Consider the following 26370-nt stretch of genomic DNA (forward strand, 5'->3'; position numbering starts at 1 on the left):
TGTAATTATACTACTCCAGTCATTTTGTAGGCCTATTTTCAAGGAAAGGGAGGAACCAGATCATCAGCCCTTTACATTTTTAAGTAAAGTATTTTAAAAGGTAATTACAATGACCACGGTTTAGGGCAGAAATTCTGAGACAGGGTGAATACATAAAAATTGGGAAAATAAACTAAAATATCTGAAATTGGATGAATCATAGAAAATACAGTAAGTTTGTATAGTTAATTAAGCAGATTTGTGTTAAAAGCACCCTAAAATGGGCCAGGTATGGTGGCTCATGCCTGTAATCCCAGCACTTTGGGAGACCGAGGTGAGCGGATCACTTGAGATCAGGAGTTCAAGACCAGCCTGGCCAACATGGTGAAACCCCGTCTCTACTAAAAATACAAAAATTAGCTGGGCATGGTGGCGCACACCTGTAGTCCCAGCTACTTGGGAGACTGAGGCAGGAGAATCACTTGAACCCAGAGGTTGCAATAAGCCGAGAGAGTATCATTACACTCCAGCCCAGGCAACAGAGCAAGACTCTGTCTCAAAAAAAAAAAAAAAGTACCCTAAAATGACCTGTATAAATGAGACCACATTACACGAGATTTCCTGGTTTCAGGTCCTTTTTTAGTGCCTCAGCAAGAAGTTCTCCCTCCTTTGAATATCTATAGCATTTTATCTGTAATGTAACACATCACATGTGTCTTATACAATAACAGGCACATCTAACTGCTCCTATGAGATCTATGTTTGATTTATGTTTCTATCACCCACAGTCTACACTAAGTAACTTTTCACTAGCAGTCAGTAAACATTTTTTGGACAACTACATGGCAGCCCACTCACTCATGCAAACTCTCTCGCTTTCCCTGCTCTCTCTCACTCACTGACACACACACAAAGGAGCTAGGGATTTAGTTTTGCCATTTATTCAATATGAATTACATGACACAGCTAACAAAAATCTAATTATATAATAGCAATAGATATTCAAGCCAAAAGCAGCTAAAATCTTTTCCTTTTGGCAGTCAAACCATATTTGGTATATATTAATATAATTAATAATACTAAGTATATTTTGAGATGCTCATTAAAAACAGTAAGACTAATGATTGCTTGTAATTTCATAGTACATAAATACACTAAAATGTTTATCTAGAAGAAAAGACCCTGAAATAAATCTTTTTCCCTCCTTCAGATAAAGAAGATTTTATAACTTGAAAGTAATTTTTTCAACAATAATCATTACTTTTGTAATACGGAAAATACATTAATTTAAGTGACACATTTATTTTCATGTACAAAATACTTTAAGTTTCACAGCATTCCTAATTATCTGATTTTTCATCCATTAAAATGTTTAAGCATGTGTACCATATGTGCAATATAATGGATAATACCAAATAGTAGCCAGGATGCCTGCTGTGAGGAACAGAAAACACGGTTATGGAAAAATTAATAAGAAGTACCCACAAAAAGGAAGAGGGCACAAATGATGCCAATGATTCAGATAAGTAATTTTAAAGTTTAGAGGGAATTAAAAAGTAAAGTGTCTAAGAGGCAGAAGTTGAACTGTACATTAAAAGATGATCAGGATTTAGGACAAATGACACAGAACAAAGTTTACATGGTATATTCACAGACTAGAAGATCATTCTGGGTGAAATACACACTTGATGCTGGCAAGTAAAACAAAGTAAGTTTAGAATAATAGACTAGGATTAATTTACAGAGAAACTTAAAAGTCAAATTAAGAAAATCTGGCTAACAATCATTAATTGAAGACTTTAGATCAATAAGCTGACATGAAAAAAGAAGTATTTAGAGAAAAGTCATCTCATAGCAGTAGGATAGCTTTATTGATAAACAGAGCAGAAGCGGGGAAACTTATTAGGAAGTGAACACTACAGTAATCAATCAGGGTTACATCAGTAAAAAAAGTACAAAAGGAATAGATTTAATAATTACACATAAGACAGAGAGGGCTTCACAAAGATCTCCAAGATTCTGTAAGTGTCCCTAACAGATAGAGAAAAAATAAGGGGTGTTCAGCCAGGTCTCGGTAAAATCAGTGCTGTGTAAGTTATTTAACTTCTCTGAGCCTTAGTTTCCTCGGATATAAAAAGCTATTTACCTCTGTCTGGATGTTGAGAAGATTAAACAAGAAAATGCATATAAAGCATCTAGAACACAACAGGTACTCAATAAGTGATTTTTTTTTTAACCTCTCTCCCTTGACTACCCTTTATCACTTAACAATTCTGTTTGAGAACTGAACAAAACAGCAGGTAATCTGTCTACCAGCTGTCATTTTAGAACTGGTAAAACTGAGTAAATGATGTATTCAATGGCATATAAGTAGTTACCTTCACTGCTGGCACCAGTAGATAGATATATTGACCATAAAACATATAAAAAAGTAGTCAGAAACTATGAACACAGAATCTTCTTTAAAGACGTATCTCTTACTAATGTTAAAATCTGATTCATAAATTCAAAAACATTTAAATTTGACTGTTTCCTCAACAATATAAAACGGCAATCCATTTTAAAATAAGTCATTTTTTAATGCATATACCAAATTCCAGTGGAAATGCAATTTCCAAATGAAGACCTTGCATTAGAGAGGGAAAATTAAGGATATAAATCTCCTCTTTAACTTAGATTGAATATAGAGGAACTTCAGACACAGTCAGCAATAAATTTACTTACCTTCCATGGGCATGGAAATCTAGACGTAAAAATTGGTCCTCATGTGAGACTGCTCTTTTGGCACGCTGGTGTTTTTGGTGTAATGAATCCACATTGTAAGATAATCCTTCATAATGTCTGATATATTTATTTAAAGGATTCCCATACTGACCTATAAAAAAAAAACAACATTCTGAATTAGTATCATCTTGAAGACCCCTTCTAGTTCTAACATGATTATTCAAGTATCTATGAATATGTATGAAACAACTTCTCCCTAATCCCAGCACTATTATGAATTCTGCATTAATATTAACACATATATTATTAAAACTTATTGTGAGGGTAATTCCAACCGCACACACAAGTTTGGATGTTAGCCATAGGTTTGTTTTAGATGTCCTTTATCAAGCTGAGCAAGTTCTCTTCTATTCACATTTTGCTGATAAAAACTATCAGGACCAGGTGCAGGGGCTCACTCCTGTAATCCCAGCATTTTAGGAGGCTGAGATGGAAGGACTGCTTGAGGCCAGGAATTCCAGACCAGCCTGGTCAACATAGCGAGACTTCATCCCTAATAAAAATAAAAAATAAAATAAAAATAAATAAAAAGTATAAAAATAAATAAAAAATTAAAAAACTATCAGGAACAAATGCTTATTTCTGTACCTGCTCTTTCTGCAGCTATTAAGATGATCATATTTTTTCTTTTTAATTTATTAATATGGTGAATTAAATTTTACTGATTTTTGAATGTTAAGCCAACCTTGCATTACTGAGATAAATCCTACTTGGTCGTGTTGTCAGATTCAATTTACTGTAATTTTGTTTAGAATTTTGTTTTCTGTGTTCAGGGTATATACTGGCTTACAGTTTTCTTTTCTTGTACTATCTTTGTCAAGTTTTGGTATTGGGGTAAAAAAAGTGTGTTGAGAAGTATTACCTCTTCTTCAATTCTCTGGACAAATTTATGTAGAATGAGTGCTCAGTCTGGGGCTAATTATTTCCCACTACTGAGGCAAGACCTATCTCAGTAGTCTACCCAATGCTCCATGAACTGAGTTTTTCCAGTCTACCTGGTAAGAAAAGGCACTACTTATAGCCCTATCTGAGCACCAGGTACTGTTCAATCTAATCTTTTGGGATGATTCTTTAGCCTCAGGTAGTTTCCACATAAGGGCTGATTAGAGCTCTGCTAAACACTACAGTGGAAGCCTCTGCAGATCTCAGGGATCCTCTGTGCAGCTCTCTCTTCACCCTGATATTCTGTCTGTGAACTCCAGCCACTTTGGTCTCCCCTGACCCTCAGCTTCATCTCTTCAACTGAGGAAGTTCCCTGGACTCTACCTAGGTTCCCTCTCATAGTACCACAACCCATAAATCTCTCAAGGCAGAGAGCTGGCACAATCAAAGGGCCAACCTTACTGTTTCCCCTCTCAAGGTCCTTCACTACCTGATGACCAATGCCTTAAAAACCATTGTTTCGCTGGGCGCGGTGGCTCACACCTGTAATCCGAGCACTTTGGGAGGCCGAGGCAGGTGGATCGCCTAAGGTCAGGAGTTCGAGACCAGCCTGACCAACATGGTGAAACCCTATCTCTACTAAAAATACAAAAACTAGCTGGGTGTGGTGGTGGCTGCATATAAACCTAGCTACCTAGGAGGCTGAGGCAGGAGAATCACTTGAACCCAGGAGGCAGAGGTTGTAGTGAGCCGAGATCACGCCATTGCACTCCAGCCTGGGCAATGAAAGTGAAATTCCGTCTCAAAGAAAAAAAAAATTGTCTTTCTGTATTTTTCCTGGTTTCCTTGTTTCCTTTCATGCAGGAAAGTAAATTTAATCCTTATTTCTCCATCTTCAAGAGAAGAAGAAAAAAAAGTGATTCTTTGACAAATCAAGTAAAGTTTTTAACTAAAGAAAATTGTCCTCTTTTATAAAACAAGTAAGTTGTCTAAAAATGGTTCATCTATTATCCAACACTAAATTCTGTGATCCAACACTAAATTTTCTGTTTATGCACTATGTGGTTAAGGGCATAAAATTTGATGTCAGATTATCTGGGTTCAAGTTCTAAGATTTGTTAGACAACAATGTGAATATATTTAACACTACTGAAGTGTATACTCAGAAGTGGTTAAGACAGTACATTTTACCTTAAGCATTTTTTACTAGAATAAAAAAAAAATGATCTGGGTTTGAATACCACTACCTTCAATCATTAGTTGTTTCCCAGATCGAATAGAAAACTACTCAGGTTCAGTCTCCTGTCCGTAAAATGAAGAAACTAGAGTAGCTCTCTCTTAAGACTCACAGATTAAATGATTTAAACCATGTGTGACAATTAATATTAGAGAGCCTACCAAAGAGGCAAGGTTCAATAAATTATCCATCATCATCTCTTCCCCCTTCCTCCTTTTCTTCCTTCTCCCACACTTTGCCTTTCAGACCAATATACACACACTGAAGCTAAGAATTCAGGAAGAAAAAACAAAACTGGGTTGAATTCTGACACTTCCTAGCCAAAACCACATGAGCTAAGTAATTATTTAACTTTTTTAAATCTCAGGAGGTGGTTTTTTAATCTGTAAAATGGAGACAACAATGCCTACCTTAACTGCATGCAAAATGCTTACGAGCACAAAGAGTGGCATAAAAGGACAATTCAACTTAAACTACTATTGAGTTACTTCCTTCTCCTCTTGAACACACTCCTCCCAAGAGAGGTGAGAAGAATGAGTCCAAAACTATCTTCACAAGTAGCAAAGAAATTTCAGTGAAGCCAATGTCTAAGAGATAATAAAACCCACTAGCATGAAACTTTTATTTTATTTTTTTTTTATTTATTTATTTTTTTTGAGACAGAGTCTCGCTCTGTCACCCAGACTGCAGTTCAATGGCACAATCTCGGCTCACCGCAAGCTCCACTTCCTGAGTTCACACCATTCTCCCGCCTCAGCCTCCCGAGTAACTGGAGACTACAGGCACCAGCCACCACGCCCGGCTAATTTTTTGTATTTTTAGTAGAGACGGGGTTTCACCATGTTAGTCAGGATAGTCTCGATCTCCTGACCTCGTGATCCGCCCACCTCAGCCTCCCAAAGTGCTGGGATTACAGGCATGAGCCACCGCGCCCGGCCTAGCATGGAACTTTTAAAAATCAAGACTAAATAATGGAATCAAATATACCAATGCATCTTCTGTATCCTTTAAACATACTTATAAATGTAGTATAATTGAGTTTAGCAAAAAAGAAGAAATCAAGAATGGGGAAGTATGAGAACTTTTGAATAATTTCTTTCATTTTGAAAATTTCCACTGGATTACTAAATTGGATTTAAGTGGTCTGAGTTGCCATAGCACAAGCTTGGCTTTGCAGAACTGTGGATTCCACTCCTTTTTCGGCACCAAAGGCGTCAAGCTGGTTTTTATTTCTGTCTCTGGTGCTTAAATCAGGAAAAAGTCAAGTTTTTAAGTCGCAGTTCAGATAAAGTATTCTGTCACTTTTGATAACTTAAAACAATAACTATTGCTGTTCTGAAGCACTCATGACAAAAGCTCAACGATTTACACAGCTGAAATTCTACTGGGAGAGTTATTAAACAAAGTCATCTTTTCTCTGTCCCACACACAAATTTTATAAAAGCAACATAATATTCACTTTCACTGGCAAAAGACCTGAGTAATGATTTTCTGAGTCTTTGTAATCGAGATAGAACATGATTCACAGGGTTTAATTGGGAAAGCTAAAAACACTTCCCCGGGACACACAGTTACCAAGTCCATCTCATTATCATCTTCTATATAAGACCTATGAATGTTTATCTTAATTATGCCTAAATATCAGTATTTGTGTAATCTCAGTACTGTGGAAAAAAAACTTATATTAAGATAATGTATGAAATTGAATTACATAATTTCTATGCCCCAATACTTAATGAAGAGGGAAATAAGGGGGCCATGGGTAGAGGATAAAGCAGCCTACCTGCCCCTCTGCCCCCACCCCACACACACATAGAACAAACTTCAAGAACTGAAATCAGGTCAGATGCAGTAGCTCACACCTGTAATCCCAATACTTTGAGAGGCCAGAGTGGGAGGATCACTTGAGTCCAGGAGTTCAAGACCAGCCTAGGCAACATAGAAAGGCCCCTGTCTCTACAAAAAATTTAAAACTAGCCAGGTGGCCGGGTGTGGTGGCTCACACCTGTAGTCCCAGCACTTTGGGAGGCTGAGGGGGGTGAATCGCTTGAGGTTAGGAGTTCAAGACCAGCCTGGCCAACATGGTGAAACCCCACCTCTGCTAAAAATACAAAAAATAGCTGGGCATGGTGGCAGGTGCCTGTAATCCCAGCTACTCAGGAGGCTGAGGCAGGAGAATCGTTTGAACCTGGGAGGCGAAGGTTACAGTGAGCCAAAACCGCACCATTGCAATCCAGCCTGGGTGACAAGAGCAAAACTCTGTCTGAAATAATAAATATATATATGTAAATAATAGGCCGGGCACGGTGGCTCATGCCTGTAATCCCAGCACTTTGGAAGGCCGAGGCGAGCGGATCACCTGAGGTCAAGAGTTCAAGGCCAGCCTGGCCAACGTGGTGAAACCCCCGTCTCCACTAAAAATAACAAAACTTAGCCTGGCATGGTGGCATGCATCTATAACACCAGCTACTCAAGAGGCTGAGGCAGGAGAATCACTTGAACCCGGAAGGTGGAGGGTGCAGTGAGCCAAGATCGCACCACTGCACTTCAGCCTGGGCGAGAAGAGCAAAATTCTGTCACAAAAAATAATAATAAGTAAAAATAAATAAATAAATAATACATAAAAACTAGCCAGGAATGATGGCATGCACCTGTAATCCAAGCTACCCAAGAGGCTGAGGGAGTATCACTTAATCCCAAGAGTTCAAGGCCACAGTGAGCTATGATAACGGCCAGTGCACTCCAGCCTAGGTGACAGAGACCCTATCTCAAAAAAAAAAAAAAAGAAAAAGAAAAGAAAAGAACTGAAATCAAATAAAAAAAGATAAGCAATTTGGCTGATACATGCTCATGAGTGTCAATTCCCTTCCCAACTTCACGCTCTGTAACATTATGTTGGTAGCCTGAAATCAGCCATGAAGGGAGTATTTACACCACCATGGAAACTGACATTGAAAAGGCTACAAATTCGAGAATTTTTTTTTTTTTTTTTTTTTTTTGAGACAAGGTCTCACTTTGTTGCCCAGGCTGGAGTGCAGTAGCACTATCAAGGCTCACTGTAGCCTTGACCTCCAGGGCTCAGGTGATTCTCCTACATCAGCCTTCCCAGTAGCTCAGGCTACAGGCACGCACCACTATGTCTGGCTAACTTTTGTATTTCTTGTAGAGACAGGGTCTCACTGTGTTGACCAGGCTGGTCTCAAACTCCTGGGCTCAAGCGATCCTCCTGCCTCGGCCTCCCAAAGTGCTGGGATTACAGGTGTGAGCCACCATACCCAGCCAAATCAGAGGATTTTTTTTTTCTTTTTTCCAAGAGAGTGTGCTAAATACAACACTGGTCATAACCTAATAATATAATCTTTCAAACAGGCAGCCAAGGAATGAAACAATATTTTAATGAAAATGTAGGAAAGCATGGCACACTGGACTTCTGATGTTGCCCCTAGCCCTCAGATGCCACACAATTCACTTATTTAAAAATCTCAAGAGAAAGGGAGTCCTGGAATTCTCAAAAAAATTATATATGATCACAGCCCCGTGACTGCAGAAACGTGAATAAAACACAAAATAATCAGCCCCTCAAACTAAGATTGGAAGGCGGAAAAAAAATACACTGGTCTCAGAGGCAGAAAGAAAAGAAAAAAGAAATCACAAGCCAGGTTTGGTGGCTCATGCCTGTAATCACAACAATTTGGGAAGCTGAGGTGGGTAGATCACCTGAGGTCAGGAGTTTGAGACCAGCCTGGCCAACAGAGTGATGAAACCATAGTGAAACCCATAGTCTCTACTAAAAATACAAAAAAAATTAGCCTGCCGTGGTGACTGATGCCTGTAATCCCAGCTACTTGGGAGGCTAAGGCAGGAGAATCTCTTGAACCCGGGAGACGGAGGTTGCAGTGAGCCAAGGTCACGCCACTGCTCTCCAGCCTGGGCAACAAGAGTGAGCCTCCATCTCAAAAAATAAAAAATAAAAAATAAACTCACCCACTTTATATCATAGCAAAAAGAATATCTGGGCAGAGAAGAGACACACAACCATGAACATAACATTGTAAAAACACACTGGAGAAAAAAACCATGAAAGAAACAATAAAAGGAAAATAGAAAAAGAATCCAATTGAGAAGAAAACAAACGACATTTGGAAACAATCCTAGACAAAGCAGAATCAGTCTTAGATTATATTAAGAAATTCATATTGGCCAGACGTGATGGCTCACACCTGTAATCCCAGCACTATGGGAGGCCGAGGCAGGTGGATCACCCAAGGTCAGGAGTTCAAGACCAGCCTGGCCAACATGGTGAAACCCTGTCTCTACTCGGGAGGCTGAGGCAGGAGGATTGCTTGAACCCGGGAGGCAGAAGTTGCAGTGAGCCGAAATCGTGCCACTGCACTGCAGCCTAGGCAACAGAGCAAGACTCCGTCTCAAAAAAAAAAAAAAAAGAAATTCATATTAATTTTCCTTAGTACAACAACATTGTGATTATAAGGAGAAGGTTCTAAATTTTGGGAGGTTCATTTTAAATATTTAAGGGTAAAATGACACGATGTCCATAACTCACACTAGACAGATTCCAGGGTGGGAGGCAGGGTAAAAAAGAAAAAAATATGCAAATTATTAAATCACTAGCCACTTCAGGAGTAATAGAGACTGAATTTAGCCTACCACCATAAACAATTAGAAAACTAGATAAAAGATGTGACAAGAGAAACAAATGAAGTGAGATCTACTACAACTGGCCCAGCTTACTGCCTGTAAGCAGTCTCCAGGCCAAATGACAGGGAGAAGAAACCAAGAGCCTGAAGTTTCCACTTAATTGAGACAACCTCTGAGTTCAGGGAGATCAGGTATTTAGAATCTATGTGCCAGAGTGTCAGAAAGGAGGAAGCTGAACAGAGAGAGAGCTCCAGCCACCTCAAGTGGGGGTTCCCTAAGGGTTTGGCTGACTACTGATCTAAGCATGTGACAAAATAAACTCCCGCCTCAGAAAAAATGAACCACCAGTAGAAGGAAGCAAAACAATCCTCAAAGCTCACACAGGGCTGGAAAATGTTCATATTTCTACCATCTAGAGAAGAAAGACCTTGTAATGTATGGAGCATTGCTACAGTCCTCAGAAAAATAACACCTTACTAGTGGAGTGAAATTAGCCACAGAGCCTGGGCACGGTGGTTCATACCTATAATCCCAACACTTTGGGAGGCCAAGGCGGGTGGATTGCTTGAGCCCAGGAGTTCAAGACGAGCCTGGGCAACATGACCAAACCCTGTCTCTACTAAAAAATATAAAAACTAGCTGGGCACAGTGGCACATGCCTACAGTCCCAGCTACTCGAGAGGCTGAGGTAGGAGGATTGCTTGAAGCCCAGGAAATCAAAGCTGCAGTAAGCTATGATCGTGCCACCACACTCCAGCCTGGGCAACAGAGCAAGACCCTGTCTCAAACAAAATAAATAAATAAATAAATAAATAAATCGTATTTATTATATGAATATAAAAAATAAAAGAAAATTAGGCATGGTAGTGCATGCCTGCAGTCCCAGCACTTTGGGAGGCTAAGGCAGGAGGATTGTTCAAGGCCAAGAAGTTCAAGATCAGCTGGGCAATACAGCAAGACCTTGTCTCTACCAAAAAAAAAAAAAAAGTAAAAATTAGCCAGGAATACTTTTTATTGCACACCTGTAATCCCAGCTATTCAGGAGGCTGAGGCAGGAGGTTCGCTTGAGCCCAGGAGTCCAAGGTTGCAGTGAGCTATGATCACAACAGCCTCAGCAACAAAGTGAGACCCTGTCTCAAAAATAAAAATTAAAATTAAAAATATAAATAAATAAACAAAAACCACATAAAGGCATGTCATAAGCTAATGACTAAAAACTAGGGAGAAAAAAAAATTCTTAAAATCATCTGTGGGTAGGGAAGCACTAAAGGAGCCAGAAAAAAAAGACACATTTTATAAACAGAGGAACAAAGATAAAACTGACAGCACACTCTATGTTAAGTCAGAAGAAAATGCAGCCACATATTTAAAGTACCACAAGAAAAAAAGAACTCTATCAACCTAAGATTCTATAGCCAGTGAAAATAACTTTCACAAATGAAGGTGAGAAGAGGAGGTGAAACGAAGCCCTTCTGGGCTTCAAAGCTTACAATGCATCACTAGTAGCCTCCATTAATAGAAATGATAAAGTTTTTCAGATAGAAGGAATAATACCAGATGGAAACCTACACTGATGCAAATAATAAAAGTGACAAATAATGAATATATAAGAAAATAAAAAGGATTTATTTTCTCATTTTTAATCTCTTTCAAAGTTAAGCGAATACATTTTTTAAACACACAATCTACTGTGGAATTTATGACACACAGAATTAAAATGTGTAACAATAACAGCACAACAGAAAACAGAGAAACACAGTGTACATATACTCCATATGAAGTGAAATAATATTATTTGAAAGTATACAGTGATAAGTTATAGATATTGTACACTGAACAACCTCTAAAAAATACAACAGGTATATCATCATAAAGCCAATAGCAGAGATAAAATTGAATCATTTTAAAAGTTTATATTGAGAGGCCAAGGCAGGTGGATCACTTGAAGCGAGGAGTTCAAGACCAGCCTGGCCAACATGGTGAAACCCTATCTCTACTAAAAATACAAAAATTAGCGGGGCATGGTGGCAGGTGCATGTAATCCCAGCTACTCAGGAGGCTAAGGCATGAGAATCGCTTAAACGCAGGAGGCAGAGGTTGCAGTGAGCCGAGATCGCACCACTACACTCCAGCCTGGGCGACAGAGCGAGACCTCAGTCTCCAAAAAAAAAAAAAAAAAAAAAAGTATATTACTCCCAAAAAATGCAAGAAAAGAGGGGGACAAGAACTATGAACAGATGGAAAACAAATAGAAAGATGATAGTTTAAAACTCAGCCATATGAATAATTACATTAAAAGTGAATGATCTAGCTGAGTACATTAGTGTGCACCTGTGGTCCCAGCTACTCAGGAGAATGAGGTGGGAGGATTGCTTGAGCCCAAGAGTTTGGGGCTGCAATGCACTATGATCACATTTGTGAACGGCCACTGCATTCCAGCCTGGACAACAGAGAGAGATCTCCATCTCCGAAGGGGAGGGGAGGGGAGAGGGAAAAGGAGAAGACGAAGGGGAAGGGGAAGGGGAAGGGGAAGAGGAAGCGGAAGGGAAAGTAAATGATCTAACATAACAATTAAAAGGCAAAAGCTGTCATTTCGCTTTTTGATTTTTAAGAGACAGGGTCTCACTCATTGCCCAGGCTGGAGTGTAGTGACGTGATTATAGCTCATTGTACCCTCAACCTCCTAGCTTCAAGCAACCCTGTCACCTTAGCCTTCTGAGTAACTGGAAACTGGTGCACCACCATGCCATGCCTGGCTAATCTTTTTTTTTTTTTTTTTTTTTTTTTCAGAGACAGCGTTTCGCTCGTTGCCCAGGCTGTAGCGCAACGGCGCGATCTCGGCTCACTGCAACCTCTGCCTCCCAGGTTCAAGTGATTCTCCTGCCTAAGCCTCCCCAGTAGCTGGGATTACAGGCATGCATCACCACACCCAGCTAATTTTTGTATTTTTAGTAGAGACAGGGTTTTGCCATGTTGGCCAGGTTGGTCTCAGACCCCTGACCTCAAGTGATCTAACCACCTCGGCCTCCCAAAGTGCTGGGATTACAGGTGTGAGCCACCGCGCCCAGCCTGGCTAATCTTTCTTATTTTTTGTAGAAATGGGGACTCGCTATGTTGTCTAGGCTGGTCTCAAACACCTGGTATTAAGTAATCCTACTGGCTTGGCCTCCCAAAGTTCTGGGATTACAGGCATGAGATGACACGCCAGCCTTGTTATTTTTTAAAAAAGGAAAATGTAAATATATGCTAACAGACACAAAAATAAAGATGAGTTAAAGTAAAAAGGACGGGAAAATATATAACATCCAAACCCTAATCCAAAGAAAGCTGGAGTAGCTACAGTAATAGCTGAAAAAACAAACTTCAAAACAAAACAAAAAAAATTATGAGGGATAAAGAGGGACATTTCCTAATTCAAGAAGAAAACACAACAAGCCTAAGTATTTATGTACATAAAAAAAGCTTCAAAGTATGTGAAGAAAAAGTTGATAGAACAGAAAAAAGTAGACTCTGTAACTAGAGTTGGAAATCATACCACTCCTTTCTGAACAAGCAGACAAAAAAATCAGTAAGATTATTAAAAACTTAAACACAAAGAACTTGACTAGATAGATAGAATATATTTCTTTTTAAGGGCACATGGAACAGTCACAAAGACAGACCTTAATCCTAGGCCACAAAGCACGTTTCCATAAATTTTAAAAGACTAAAATCTAAGAGTATGTTTTCTGACTACAGGAGAATTAAGTCAATAACAGATATGCAGAAAATCCCCAAATATTAGGAATTTACATTTCTAAGTAGTTCATGGGTCAAAGAAGAAATCAAATGGAAATTAGAAAGTATTTTGAGTTGACTGCAAATAGCCCAGGGAGCTTTTTGGATTGATATAAATGTTCTATGATTATGGAGGTAGTTATACAAGTAAATATACTTCTCAAAATTTATAAATTCGTACACTTAAAAAATTGTTGAATTTTATTGTATGTAAACTATACCTCAATAAAGCTGACTAGATTTTTTTTTTTAAATAAAAATATTGAGGCCAGGTGTGGTGGCTCACACCTATAAGCCCAGCATTTTGGGAGGCCAAAGAAGACAGCTTAAGGTGAGGCATTCGAGACCAGCCTGGGCAACATAGCGAGATTCCATCTCTATTTTTTAAAAAAAAAGAAAAGAAAAAAGAAAAATGTTGCAGCAAAGTGGTAGGTATATGGGTTTCTGGCCTTCCTACTTTTTCCCTAAGATATAAAATTTATAAAGTTACAAAAGTTATAAAATTTCCCTAAGTTATAAAATTTTTTAAAATCCAGGATCAAAAACAAAGACAAATCAAAAAGAGAATTCAAAATATTCGAAGTTATCTTCTCAGTAAAATAAATGAAGTTAACATTCTACTTACTTCCAATACTAAGCAGCCTGTAATGATTCAATATTCCTACATAACTGTAGTTTGCTAATAGGACATAAGTAGTAAGAGATGGGGAAATAAAAGATTAAATGACAACCAGTGACCACAGGTCTTAAAAGAACATTGGGGGAAACCAACATCAAGGCAAAATATCCATTGAGAAAACAGCAACTAAGCCATTTTCAAGAACTTCTTAGAAGACCAGAAGGTCCAATTCAACACTGAATCTAAAAGAAAAGAAAATATGAGCCATGTGCAGTGGCTCACACATGTAATCCCAGCACTTTGGGAGGCTAAGGCAGAAGAATTGCTTGAGCCCAGGAATTTGAAACCAGCCTGGGCAACATAGCGAGACCCTGTCTCTATTTTTTTAAAAAAAGAAAGAAAAGAAAATATGGAGGCCTACTACTCACTATGTGTTCAACTAACAAGTTCTTTCAACTACTACCACTGAGACTGGAAATTGTGTTTATGGATGTTTAAGTCTTTATCCAATTAAATCTTTTTCCGTATCTAGCATTTTACAATTTTCTGAACACAGAATCTTGTTAATTCAAACTGTTTTTCAGCGACTAACAGCATAGGTATCTCCGGGGAAAGTGTTAGCAATGCAGAATCCTAGGCTCCCAGCAGATCTACTGACCCCACAAATGACTCAGGCTCTACCCCAGACTACCCCAGAGTGATCTGTATGCACATTCAAGTTTGAGAAGCACTGTAACCTTTCTTCATTCAGAAATTCCCTGACTTCTACCAGCAGCTATACAGGTTGAGTATCCAAAAATCTGAAATCCAAAATGTTCCAAAATCTAAAATTTTTTGAGCTCCGACATGATGCTGAAAAGAAAAGCTCAGCCAGGCGCAGGGGCTCATGCTTGTAATCCCAGCACTTTGGGAGGCCAAGGCAGGTGGATCACTTGAGGTCAGGAGTTTGAGACAGCCTGGCCAACATGGCGAAACGCCACCTCTAGTAAAAATACAAAATTAGCCAGGAGTGGTGGCACACCCCTGTAATCCCAGCTACTTGGAAGGCTGAGGCAGAAGAACCACTTGAACCCAGGAGGCGGAGGCTGCAGCGAGCCGAGACCGTGCCACTCTACTCCAGCGTAAGCAACAGAACGAGGCTCTGTAAAAAAAAAAAAAAAAAAAAAAAAAAAAACTCATTGAAGCACTTTAGATTTTCACATTAGGAAATGGTAAGCATAATGCAAATATTCCCAAAATCGGAAAATTTAAAGATCCAAAACACTTTTGGTTCCAAGTATTTCAAATAAGGATACTCAACCTGTATATCCTTATTTCTACACACTTGCTTTAATGTAAGCATTTAACAATACATTAATAGGGATAGGTACACCATGGGTGCTACCATTTAAGCAAAAAATACCTCAGCTGATGTCTCAGGCAATATACTGAGTAGAAAAAGTTTCCAAATAACGTAGAAGAAGGGTTGGCAAACTGTTACCCAAAGGCCAGTTCCAGCTGGCCACCTGTTTTTACAACACTGCTATGCTCATTCATTTACATATTTTCTATCTCTGCTTTCAAACAACAGCAGAGTTGAATAAGTGAAGTATTACAAAATGTTACAGAACAGGTATTAAATCTTTGGTAAGTCACTTAAACACTTAGTTTCATCCTACAAAATGTTACAGAACAGGTATCAAATCTTTGGTAAGTCACTTAAACACTTAGTTTCATCTGCCTTTGGTTATAATTCACCTTTTTTTCCTCTACAAGAGGAATACTAACCTGAAATCCACAAACCTCTGTGTTAGTTAATTTTAGGTGTCAACTTGACTAGATTAAGGAAGACCTAGAGAGCTGGTAAAGCATTATTTCTGGATGTGTCTCTGAGGGTGCTTCCAGTGAAGACTGGCGGGTGGAGTGGTGGGCTGACTGGGGAAGATCCACCTGCACTGTGGGCAGGAACCATCCAATTGGCTAGAGGCCAGGAAAAAAACAAAAAGGTGGAGGAAAAGAAAATTCTCCCTCTCTTTCCCCTTGGGACATCAGGACTCCAGCCTCTGCGGCCTTCAGCCTCAGACAGAGTTACAATATCAGCTTCCCTGGTTCCCAGACATTAAGACTAAAATGAGCCATACTACCAGCATCCTAGGGTCTCCAGCTTGCAGACTGCCTATCATGGGACTTTTCAGTCTGTATAATCATGTAAGCCAATTCCCCTAATAAATCCTCTCTCATGTATCTATCTGTACATATATATATATATATATCCTATTGGTTCTGTCTCTCCGGAAAACCCTCACTGATAAGAGTCAGTCCTCTGTATTCATGGGTTCTGCATTAGTGGAATTCAACCAACTGCGGATTCAAAATACTGAAGGGGAAAAAAAAATCCACAAAGTTCCAAAAGACAAAACCTGAATTTGCTGTACACTGAGTACTATGCTGAATCCACACAAATGAAGTGCTGGCATTATATTAGGCATTATAAGAAATCTGGAGATGGTTTAAAGTATATGGGAGGGGCCAGGTGCAGTGGCTCACACCTGTAATCCTAACACTTTAGGGGGGCCGAGGCGGGCAGATCGCTTAAACCCAGGAGTTAGAGACCAGCCTGGGCAACATAGCAAAGCCCTGTCTCAACAACAAAAAAAAAAAAATACAAAAAACTAGCCAGGTGTGGTGGCACACACTTGTAGTCCCAGCTGCTCAAGAGGCTGAGGTGGGAGAATCACCTGAGCCCACGAAGTCGAGGCTGGGGTTAGCCGTAATCACACCACTGAACTCCAGCCCGAGTGAGAGAGTGAGACCCTGTCTAAAAAAATAAAAAAATTAAAATTCAAGTATGAGAGGGCATTTTGCAGTGAGGCTCAGAAGGCAACAAGCACCCTGAGGTGACCCCACCCAAGGTAACTGGTATGGAGTGGAGGATGAACATGCACCTTCCAAGCAGGGTGTTTCTTTAAGAGTGTCACAGGTGAGAATTCCTAAGGCAGGTCAGAAAGCCCACCCCATGACATGTGCGGCCTGGTCTTGAAAGACGTTTTTCCATCTAGCTGGACAAGGGGAACATCCTCTGAATAGCAACCACACACATGTGAGTCATGGGGTGGAGACTTATGGTTCACTGTAACCTAGACCAGATCCAGAGGCAACAGACAGAAATCTTCTAGAAGGAAAAGAGCCTGGTGTTTGTGAAGATCTGCAGATCCTACATGTCAAAGAAGGTTTTCACTAGCAGGAAGGGTGGAAAATACTTCTTGAATAGCTTTGAAGTTTTCAAGCACCAGGCCCCTCCCAATGGGGAAGAAGCCACACCAAAGTACTGAGAGTAGGGAGGCCTTTCACATTGGACAAAGGGACTGCAAGTGCAGTGATGTGTGAAAGCCTTCAACTGCAAAGATAAACTTGTTCAGCAACAGAAAATCCATGATGGAGTAAAGCCTTAGGAGTGTGGTGAATGTGAGAAAACCTTTAGTCACAACTCCTACTTTACAGTACAGAGAAGAATTCACAGCAAAGAAATACCTTATAAATGCAGTGATTGCGGGAAATTCTTTGGCTCCACCTCCAACCCTCATACTTTAAAGAGGTCATACAAAGAATGAGCTTAAAGCCAGGCATGGTGGCTCATGCCTGTAATTCCAGCACTTTGGGAGGTTGAGGAGGGCAGATCACCTGAGGTCAGGGGTTCGAGACCAGCCTGATCAACATGGTGAAACCCCGTCTCTACTAAAAATACAAAAATTAGCCAGGCGTGGTGGCACACACCTGTAGTCCCAGCTACTTGGGAGGCTGAGGCAGGAAAATCACTTGAACCCGGGAAGGCGGAGGTTGCAGTCAGCCGAGATCGTGCTGTTGCACTCCAGCATGGGCAACAGAGCAAGACTCCATCTCAAAAAAAAAAAAAAAAAAAAAAAAGAGTGAGCTTAATGTGATAAATCCTTTATTAGAAGATCCTATTTTGTTCAGCAGCAGAGAATTCATAGTGGAGAAAGGCCTTATGAGTGCAGATCATGTGACAAGTCTTTTTATCTATAAAGACACATTTGTTGAGCACCAGAAAGTTCACACTGGAAAAGAGACTTCTAAGTGTTGTAAATGTGGAAAATTCTTCAGCCACAATTCCTATCTTACAGCATATAAGAGAATTCGTGATGGAACAAGGCCTTATGTATGCAGGAAATATGGGAATGCAGAAACTTCCACCTTGCTTGGCACATGAAAGTTCACACAGAGAAAGGCCTTATAAATGTAGAAGTGTAGCGGATGTAAAAAAGCATACAGTCAAGGCCTAACCTCATTAGGCATTAGAGTTCACACTGGACAGAGGACTTAAGAGTGCATGGAAGGTGTTGTCTCACTGTTCAAAATAGCATGATCATAAAAGAGAAGAGCTGACAGTGACCTCTGAATGTGAGCTGTCAGTCAGAAGTTGAACTGCTCCATCTATCCACAATGTAGAGATTATCTACAACTAGGTGAGTGAACAAAACCTGGTGGTTCTTCATCCCCTCCCTCAGAGTGGTTTCAGTGTGGAAATGACCCAGCTCCTGCCCAAAAGACCTGGGTTGGGGTCTGCTGTGGATTTCCAGAGGTCCCCCTTTTTGTAGACAATGTTGGCTCTCCACATGGTAGCTGAGATGGATTTGTCTAGCCAGTTTCCGAATCAGCCAATACTGGAACTGCCTGCCTCATTCTACCCTGATTTGTGCAGATAAAGGCCTTATTGTTTAACCCTTTAAAACAAAAATAAAGTACAGGGAAGGATGTGCACAGGTTATATGAAAATAGTATACCTTTTTATATAAGGGACTGGAGCATTCATGGAACCAATCCCCATAGACACCGAGGGAGAAACTGCATAACCTCTATAGGGGATTCATGAGCCCCTAAATTTTGCAGGCAAAATTCCAAAAATATTCTTTATTTTCTTTCTTGGCCTTTTATTGGTTCTGCTTTGCATATTTAAATCTTTTATTCATCTATTTATAATTTTATCTTTTTTTTAACTTACGACACTAACTAGGAGTACCAAACCATGCTGAATAACAAGTGTAGGCATGTTTACTTTGTCCCTGACTTTAATAGAATATCTTTAGTTTTTCATTACATTATATATATATATATATAAATAATATTACACTAAGGCTGTTGCTTCTCATTCTTATTTTAGAAATCCAATATATTCAAATTCACATTAAAACCTGGCTAACAAACATTTTTAAATGATTTTTTAAGTTTCACATTTCACATATTTAAAGGGGAAAAATTAAAAATCCCAAACTATATATCCTATTTTATTTTTGAAAGTATCCTAATTTCTTAAATGTACCCTGAAATCTTACCATGTACAGAAAAATATCCTGATTACATCAATTTCTTGTTTAACTAAATTAAACAATAATGCTTATAAATTGGATGTCATGTTAATTAAAATGTATCAAGCACTTGCTATCTGCCAGGCTCTGTACTGCTCTACATTTTTTTCATTTAAACCACCCAATCAAGTGAGAACTATTAGCCCATTTTAAAGAAAACTGAGGTTTGAGTGATATGTAACAAACCCAGTGTCACATAGCAAACAGGAGGCAGTGCCAAGAACTCAACTTTGATTTCAATGATTTCATGTTAATCTAAGATGAGTCGAATTACCTTCATCATAAACAAGGTAAGTCACCATATTTCTGATATGACAAAAAACTGAAAAGACAGCCTGGGCAAGATGGCAAAACTCCATCTCTACAACAAATACAAAAATCAGCCGGGCATGGTGGCATGCACCTGTCATCCCAGCTACTTGGGGGGTTAAGGTGGGAGGATCGCTTGAACCTGGGAAGTAGAGGCCGCAGTGAGCCAAGATCGTGCCACTGCAATGCAGCCTGGGTGACAAAGTGAGACCCTGTCTCAAAATTAAAAAAAAAAAAAAACTGAAAAGAAAAAAAATTATCAAAATACAGCACATGGCAAAAACCTTTCAAAAACTAAACTGACGTCTACCTCTAAGATGGGGAAAACAAGCAATGCAATACTAAAGAAGAATATACTTCTTATAGACAGAAAAATATATATATACATATACCCTTGATTTCCACAGCTAGTGATTGAAATGGGCATGGTTTACTCCACAGGAGCCCTGACTAATCTTCAACCCTTGTACTGCTTACTACCTCAGTCAGACATCAGAAAATTGCCTGTTCCCACATGCAGAGACTGGACCTATCAACTGAGATTTATTTCTAACCTTTAGCAATCAGTCAAGAGCTCAAAAAGTATAGATAGAGCATGTGGTATCATCAAATCTCACTGAAACATGTTAACTATTCACCCATCTCTATCTGAACACAGCTTGGCCTCTGACCCACTCACCTTTGTATCTGGGAATCTCTCCTTGTTATAGATCTTCCTGATTCCCTAGTTCCAAGCTGCCTAATTGTTTACTCCGATTCCTTATCACCTACTCTATCCTGATCCTTACTACTTGCTAGACTCTCCCAGTCCAGGTTCTTTCATCACTATTAGATATATTACCTACGCAGGACAAAACGAACAACAAGTAAGGACTCAAAGAATGCCAATCTTAATTCCTAATTTTATCCCTCCTGATAAAGAATAAAATAAAATTGTCCCTTGGTATCCCTGGGGGGTTGGTTCAAGGACTTCCCACAGATATCCAAATCCACTGATGCTCAAATCCCTGACAAAATGACGCGGTATTTGCATACAATCTATGCACATACCCATGTATATTTTAAATAATCTCTAGACTACTTATAATACACAATACAATGTAAATCCTATATAAATAGTTGTTGTACTGTGTTGTGTAGGGAATAATAACAAGAAAAAAAGTCTGTACATGTTAAGTACAGACTCAATTTTATTTTTTGAATTTTTTCATTCGTGGTTGGTTGAATCCATGAATACAAAATTCACAGACACAGAGGGTCAACTGGTATTTACTAATCTGCCTTTTAAAAATTTATTTTTCCTAATCACAGAAGTGCATTATGAATCTTACTACCCAGCAAGTTGGTATCTGTTCTCTAAAATGATTACATATATATTTATCTATGAAAAAACTGAAATGGTTTTATACATACTTACAAAAGGCATTTTCACATAAAGACTTTAACAGTGGAGAAATACATGTTACCTGACAATGATGAAAATAAAATACATTTAACCTAGAGGACAATAAAATGTTACTAATCTGACATCAATGGAAAATGACAGCTTCCACTAAGGACAGTTTCTAGGTAATTATATCTTGCTAAATATCTTTCTATTTGATGGATGATTAATTTTCCTCCTACTTTAACATGTTCTTGTTAAGCCAGGCTTATCCTTATTAACATCTTCACCAGAAGAGGCCATAATGATGCAGTAACCTCAAGGCTATGTTATTGTGCTATTATTCCTACATAAAAATAGCTCCACCCTACAAGATAGTTACTCTGCAAAGTCAATGTCTTCTCCTTTCTCTTCTGTTATTTTATTTCACCTACACAGAAAAGCGCACCAACAGCATTTAACTTTCTTGTTCTCAGTTTTAGTTGCCAAAAAGCTAGCATATATTACAGTCACATGGTACTTAATACTTATAAGCCCCATGGGAAATCTGAAAAGCATATACTACAAAGTATATACTACAGTCACATGGTACCTAATACTTATAAGCCCCATGGGAAATTTGAACATCTCCACACTTAAGAAAAAAATCTCCTTAGTTATGTAGCGGAATGTCCTTACTTTTATGAAATGCAGCATACTGAAGTATTTAGAGTACAACTTATTTTCAAATGAAACAGAGGGAAAAAAATAATATATTATTAAAAAGAGAGTAAATGTGGTAAAGGTAACCATTCATAAATTCAGGTGAAAGGCATACAAATATTAATTACTAGCATACCCACAATCTTTAAGAAAGTATAAAAATTTTCAAGAATTAAAAAAAGAAACACAGTATATCAAAAAAAGCCTCTTTGTAAAACTGCCAGAAGAATAACTAGATTGGATCTACGAGATAGAGAAAACAGATCCTTTATCAAATTTTATGTAATCCTAGCACTTTGGGAAGTCGAAATTGATTGTTTAGGAGGATCACTTTAGCTCGGGAGTTCAAGACCAGCCTGGGCAACACAGTAACACCCCATCTCTAGTTTTTTTTTAAGGGGGAAGACTAAGTAATATCAAAAAATCACATGCAAGAGTGGCAGAAAAATGACCAGCAGGTTCTAAGAAATAGAAAAAACATAACTTGGCCTCCTTGTCACAGGAGAGCTTAGGAGAGCTCTCCCTTTTTACAATTTGAGAACAGTATTTTTATTTCCCTTAATTTTTCTCAAAGTCGCCAGGATACTGGTATTTACCAATCCGCCTTTTAAAAAATTATTTTTCCTAATCACAGAAGTGCATTATGAATCTTACTACCCAGAAAATTGGTATCTGTTCTCTAAAAATGATTACAAATATATTTATCTATGACAAAACTGAAATGGTTTTATGCATGTTCTTTCTGTAAGGTGCTTTTCTCCCCTCAACTGTAAACATTTTTTCACATCCAAAAAATAAAATACCTTCTATAAAGAAGCTGACTGACTAAAAGGCAAATTCTTCAAATACTGTAAGTACAAAGAACCTAAATTACGCTTCAAGGGTAAAATTAGCCTACATGTAAAGGCAAGATCTGGCTTCCCTCAACTGGTAACTACTATTTGACTTTCCTGACTCTGGATAAGTAACCCTCCCTGATCCTCCTCTCTCATTTATAAAATGAAAATAACAACACGTATCTCATAGAGATGCTGTGAAGACCAAGTTAATATATGATACACAAAATGATCTAACAACAGTGCCTGGCATTAAGTACCCCAACAAATGCCAGCCATTGTGATTTTTTTCCATATTCCATGGGTAGGTAGCATCTTACTTCCCAAGTACCCTTCTAAGCAAAAGCTTCCTTCCCAATCCTTGAACCCAAAACTTACAATCTTCTGTTCCAATCTACTAAATTAAAGAATTGTGCAAAAAAATAGGGAATGAAAATTTCATTAACATCAGGAGAAAAAACAAAGAATAACTCTCTGATAGTGGGTCACCATCATCACCTTGGTGTGAGACAGAAATATCATATAACAAGCAAGTTTTTTCCTATATATACACAAAAAGTTGGCTGTACAATCTTAAGAATGGGAGAAGAAAATCTGCAATAATGTTTTGATATTACACATCTTCCTATTTACAGAAAAACTCAATTACAATAAATGAGAGGATGTAAGAGTAAGCTAAGCATGGCATATTTGCATTCCTCAAAAAAAATTACTTGTAATCAACTTGTTTTCAACAGACTTTTCACTTGCATAATTTCAAAATTAGGTACCAACAGCATTTTTCCCCAACATAAAAATATATTTCCTTCCTACTGAGTCATCAACTACATGTCATAGGCATCATACTGTGTTGACCAGTGCTTCCTTTATTTGATAATACATAGTCACTCAGATCTTCAGGCACTAAATACCACTAAGAAAACTGTTCTCCTGTATGACAAAGGTAGGCTTCCGGGAACTATCATGCCCTATATTCCAGCAATATATTTAAGTGCCTTTAATGCACTCTTTGAAAAGCTACTTCTACAGTGTGACTTCAAACTTAAGCCAGTATCTATTTTTTCACTAGAAATCAGTCAAATCATCTTCTAGAAGCAAACAGCTACACCTAACAGTTACAAGTTAAAGTTCAAGATAGGAGGGAGTGCCTACAATTAAAAGCGTATTTCAACATACCCACTTTTTGAAATCAGCTAGTCTCTAAGAAGTAAAAATAACACAAGCTGGCTCAGAAGTCAAAGTAGCTCTTTTATAAATTATATACAAAGGGCTGAAAACACGAATGATTAAAATCTATTGAATGTATTAAATTTATACCACTAACTTATGAAATACAATTTAAAAATCAAAAAATTGAAATGTGTACATAAGATTTCTATGCTGATTTGTAATTCTTTTATACAATCTTTTTTTATTCTTTTTTTCTGAACCTGTGGGTTATATTGAATCTTTTATACAATTTCTAATAAGACACAAGTACAGACAGTAATAGAGTATGACTTTCAACCTGCCTACATCACTTGCACACTCACACAGCCACCACCTCACTTTTGATATACATCTGTCCCACTCCCTGCATTTCATCTTAAACCCATTGTCATTAACTCACCCTTTTCCCATAAGATATCCCAAAACATCTGCCTCTGCCCCTAGCTGAGAACCACTATGCCAAAGCTTGCTCTACATTAAAAAAAAAGGGCTCCTCCCTACTAAATGGCCTACTGCTCCTAGAGATCATGGAGTTACTAAGAGATTTCTGCTACTGGATGGATACAAGTGAATTTTATGGGCTACCAAGAAAATTTATAAATTCTTAAATTTTGGGCCGGGCGCGGTGGCTCACGCCTGTAATCCCAGCACTTTGGGAGGCCAAGGCAGGCGGATCACGAGGTCAGGAGATTGAGACCATCCTGGCTAACATGGTGAAACCCCGTCTCTACCAAAAATACAAAAAAAAAAAAAAAATTAGCCAGGCATGGTGGCAGGTGCTTGTAGTCCCAGCTACTCGGGAGGCTGAGGCAGGAGAATGGCATGAACCTGGGAGGCGGAGCTGGCAGTGAGCCGAGATAGCACCACTGCACTCCAGCCGGGGTGACAGAGGGAGACTCCGTCTCAAAAAAATAAATGAATAAATAAATAAATTTTTTTAAAAAATAAATTCTTAAATTTTATAAATTCTTGCCAAAATTAAATTCTGATTTCCGAACCAATTTATAAGCATCAGTGCCAATCCATCTCCAAAGCTGTCAACAAAACTGTCCTCTCCGTTATGCTAGATTAGAATACCTAACCTTTATAATACACATTTGAGGGTTCTGATAATATGCTATACTAATTGGAGGAGGTCACTTTCTAATTTTACTACAGCAATATTCCAATTTTACCAAAAATCATTATGACATTCAGTTTCATGTAATGAGACTATTTCCATAATATAGCTGACAGCCAGTACTATGAAGGCTGCTTCACTAATGCCAATATCTGCTGAATGAAAACGGGTGCATAACATGTATCCAGAAGTCCAGTCCACTTACTAAGCAATGTATTTAACAATTCTGTGGTCTTAATAACACATATTATAAAATCCTAATGTGAGTGAGACACTGTGCTAGGTCCTAAAACATGAAGACTAAGAATAAAGTTACTTCCCTCTTAACATTGTCTTTCTAGTGAAGACACAGATCAGTAACTTAACTATAAAGCTTGAAATAAAGAACAGCAATATCAAAGCTCGGCACGGTGGCTCATGCCTGTAATCCCAAAACTTTGGGAGGCTGAAGGAGGATCACTTAAGGTCTAGAGTTCGAGGCCAGCCTGGCCAACATGGTGAAACCCCGTCTCTACTAAAAATACAAAAATGAGAAGGGCCTGGTGGCAAGTGCCTGTAGTCCCAGCTACTCGGAGGCTGAGGCACAAAAATCGCTTAAACCCAGAAGGCAGGGGCTGCAGTGAGCCAAGATCGCACCACTGCATTCCAGCCTGGGCATCAGAGTGAGACTCTGTCTCTAGGGAAGAAAAAAAAAAAAAAAGAACAGCAATAATCTATAAAATAGAAAAAATATGGTATAAACAGGAACGACATGATTTCATTTTTTACTACTTATAAATATCTCAGTGTCTGCTTTGCATACTTATGCGTTTTAACTACACTTTACATTTTTCTTGTATTTATTTATTTATTTTTGGCATAGAAACAGGGTCTTGCTATGTTAACCAGGCTGGTCTCAGACTCCTGGCCTCAACTAATCCTCCCAGCTTAGCTTCCCAAAGTGCTGGGATCACAGACATGAGCCACCACACCCAGCCATTAACTATACGTTAGTTTTTTAAAGGTATACAGAACTACACAAATACTATAAATTCATAATAGGCATTTTAAAAGACTACATGATTAATATTAAAAAGTGATAAAATTGTGTTGAAGGAGGAATTACGGATTTTCTTTAATTCTATTTTCTAATGTTTGGTAATGATGTTCTAATACTCCAACTACTAAAAATAGATTTTATCCATCTGTATTTTGTAACTAATAGATTCCAAATGAAAGCAGGTCTGGAAACGACATAATTTTAATAATATTTATATGGTACTTTAAAGTCTTTAGCACTTTTACAAATTAACCCACTTAATTCCTAGGAAAAGGGGTAGTAAATTAATACCCCATCAATTCATAGAGAATTCTATGTGTTCTTTTGAAAGCTAAATTCAAAGTTCAAATGTATGCACACGTGTGTCCTGCCATCATCAATACAAGCAAAAACAGATGGAAAGCAAATTCTGCTCCAAAAATCACATATGCAAATTTGCCTAAAATGCAAAGATCGCATTATTTTCCCCTATTT

At 38.4% G+C, this 26370-nt stretch overlaps 1 protein-coding gene across 5 annotated transcripts in view; it reads right to left on the minus strand.

Moving 5' to 3' along the window:
• ADAM10 (ADAM metallopeptidase domain 10) overlaps positions 1 to 26370 on the minus strand; it is a 150980-nt gene that overhangs the window by 115930 nt on the left and 8680 nt on the right. For all 5 annotated transcript variants that reach the window (XM_001172405.6, XM_016928286.4, XM_063795055.1 and 2 more), the window contains exon 2: positions 2704 to 2854. In XM_001172405.6, coding sequence (XP_001172405.1) covers positions 2704 to 2854 — 151 coding nt within the window. The remainder of the gene's footprint in view (positions 1 to 2703; positions 2855 to 26370) is intronic.

This window comes from Pan troglodytes, chromosome 16 (genome assembly GCF_028858775.2).
Source record: "Pan troglodytes isolate AG18354 chromosome 16, NHGRI_mPanTro3-v2.0_pri, whole genome shotgun sequence".
Classification (NCBI taxonomy): Eukaryota; Metazoa; Chordata; class Mammalia; order Primates; family Hominidae; genus Pan; species Pan troglodytes.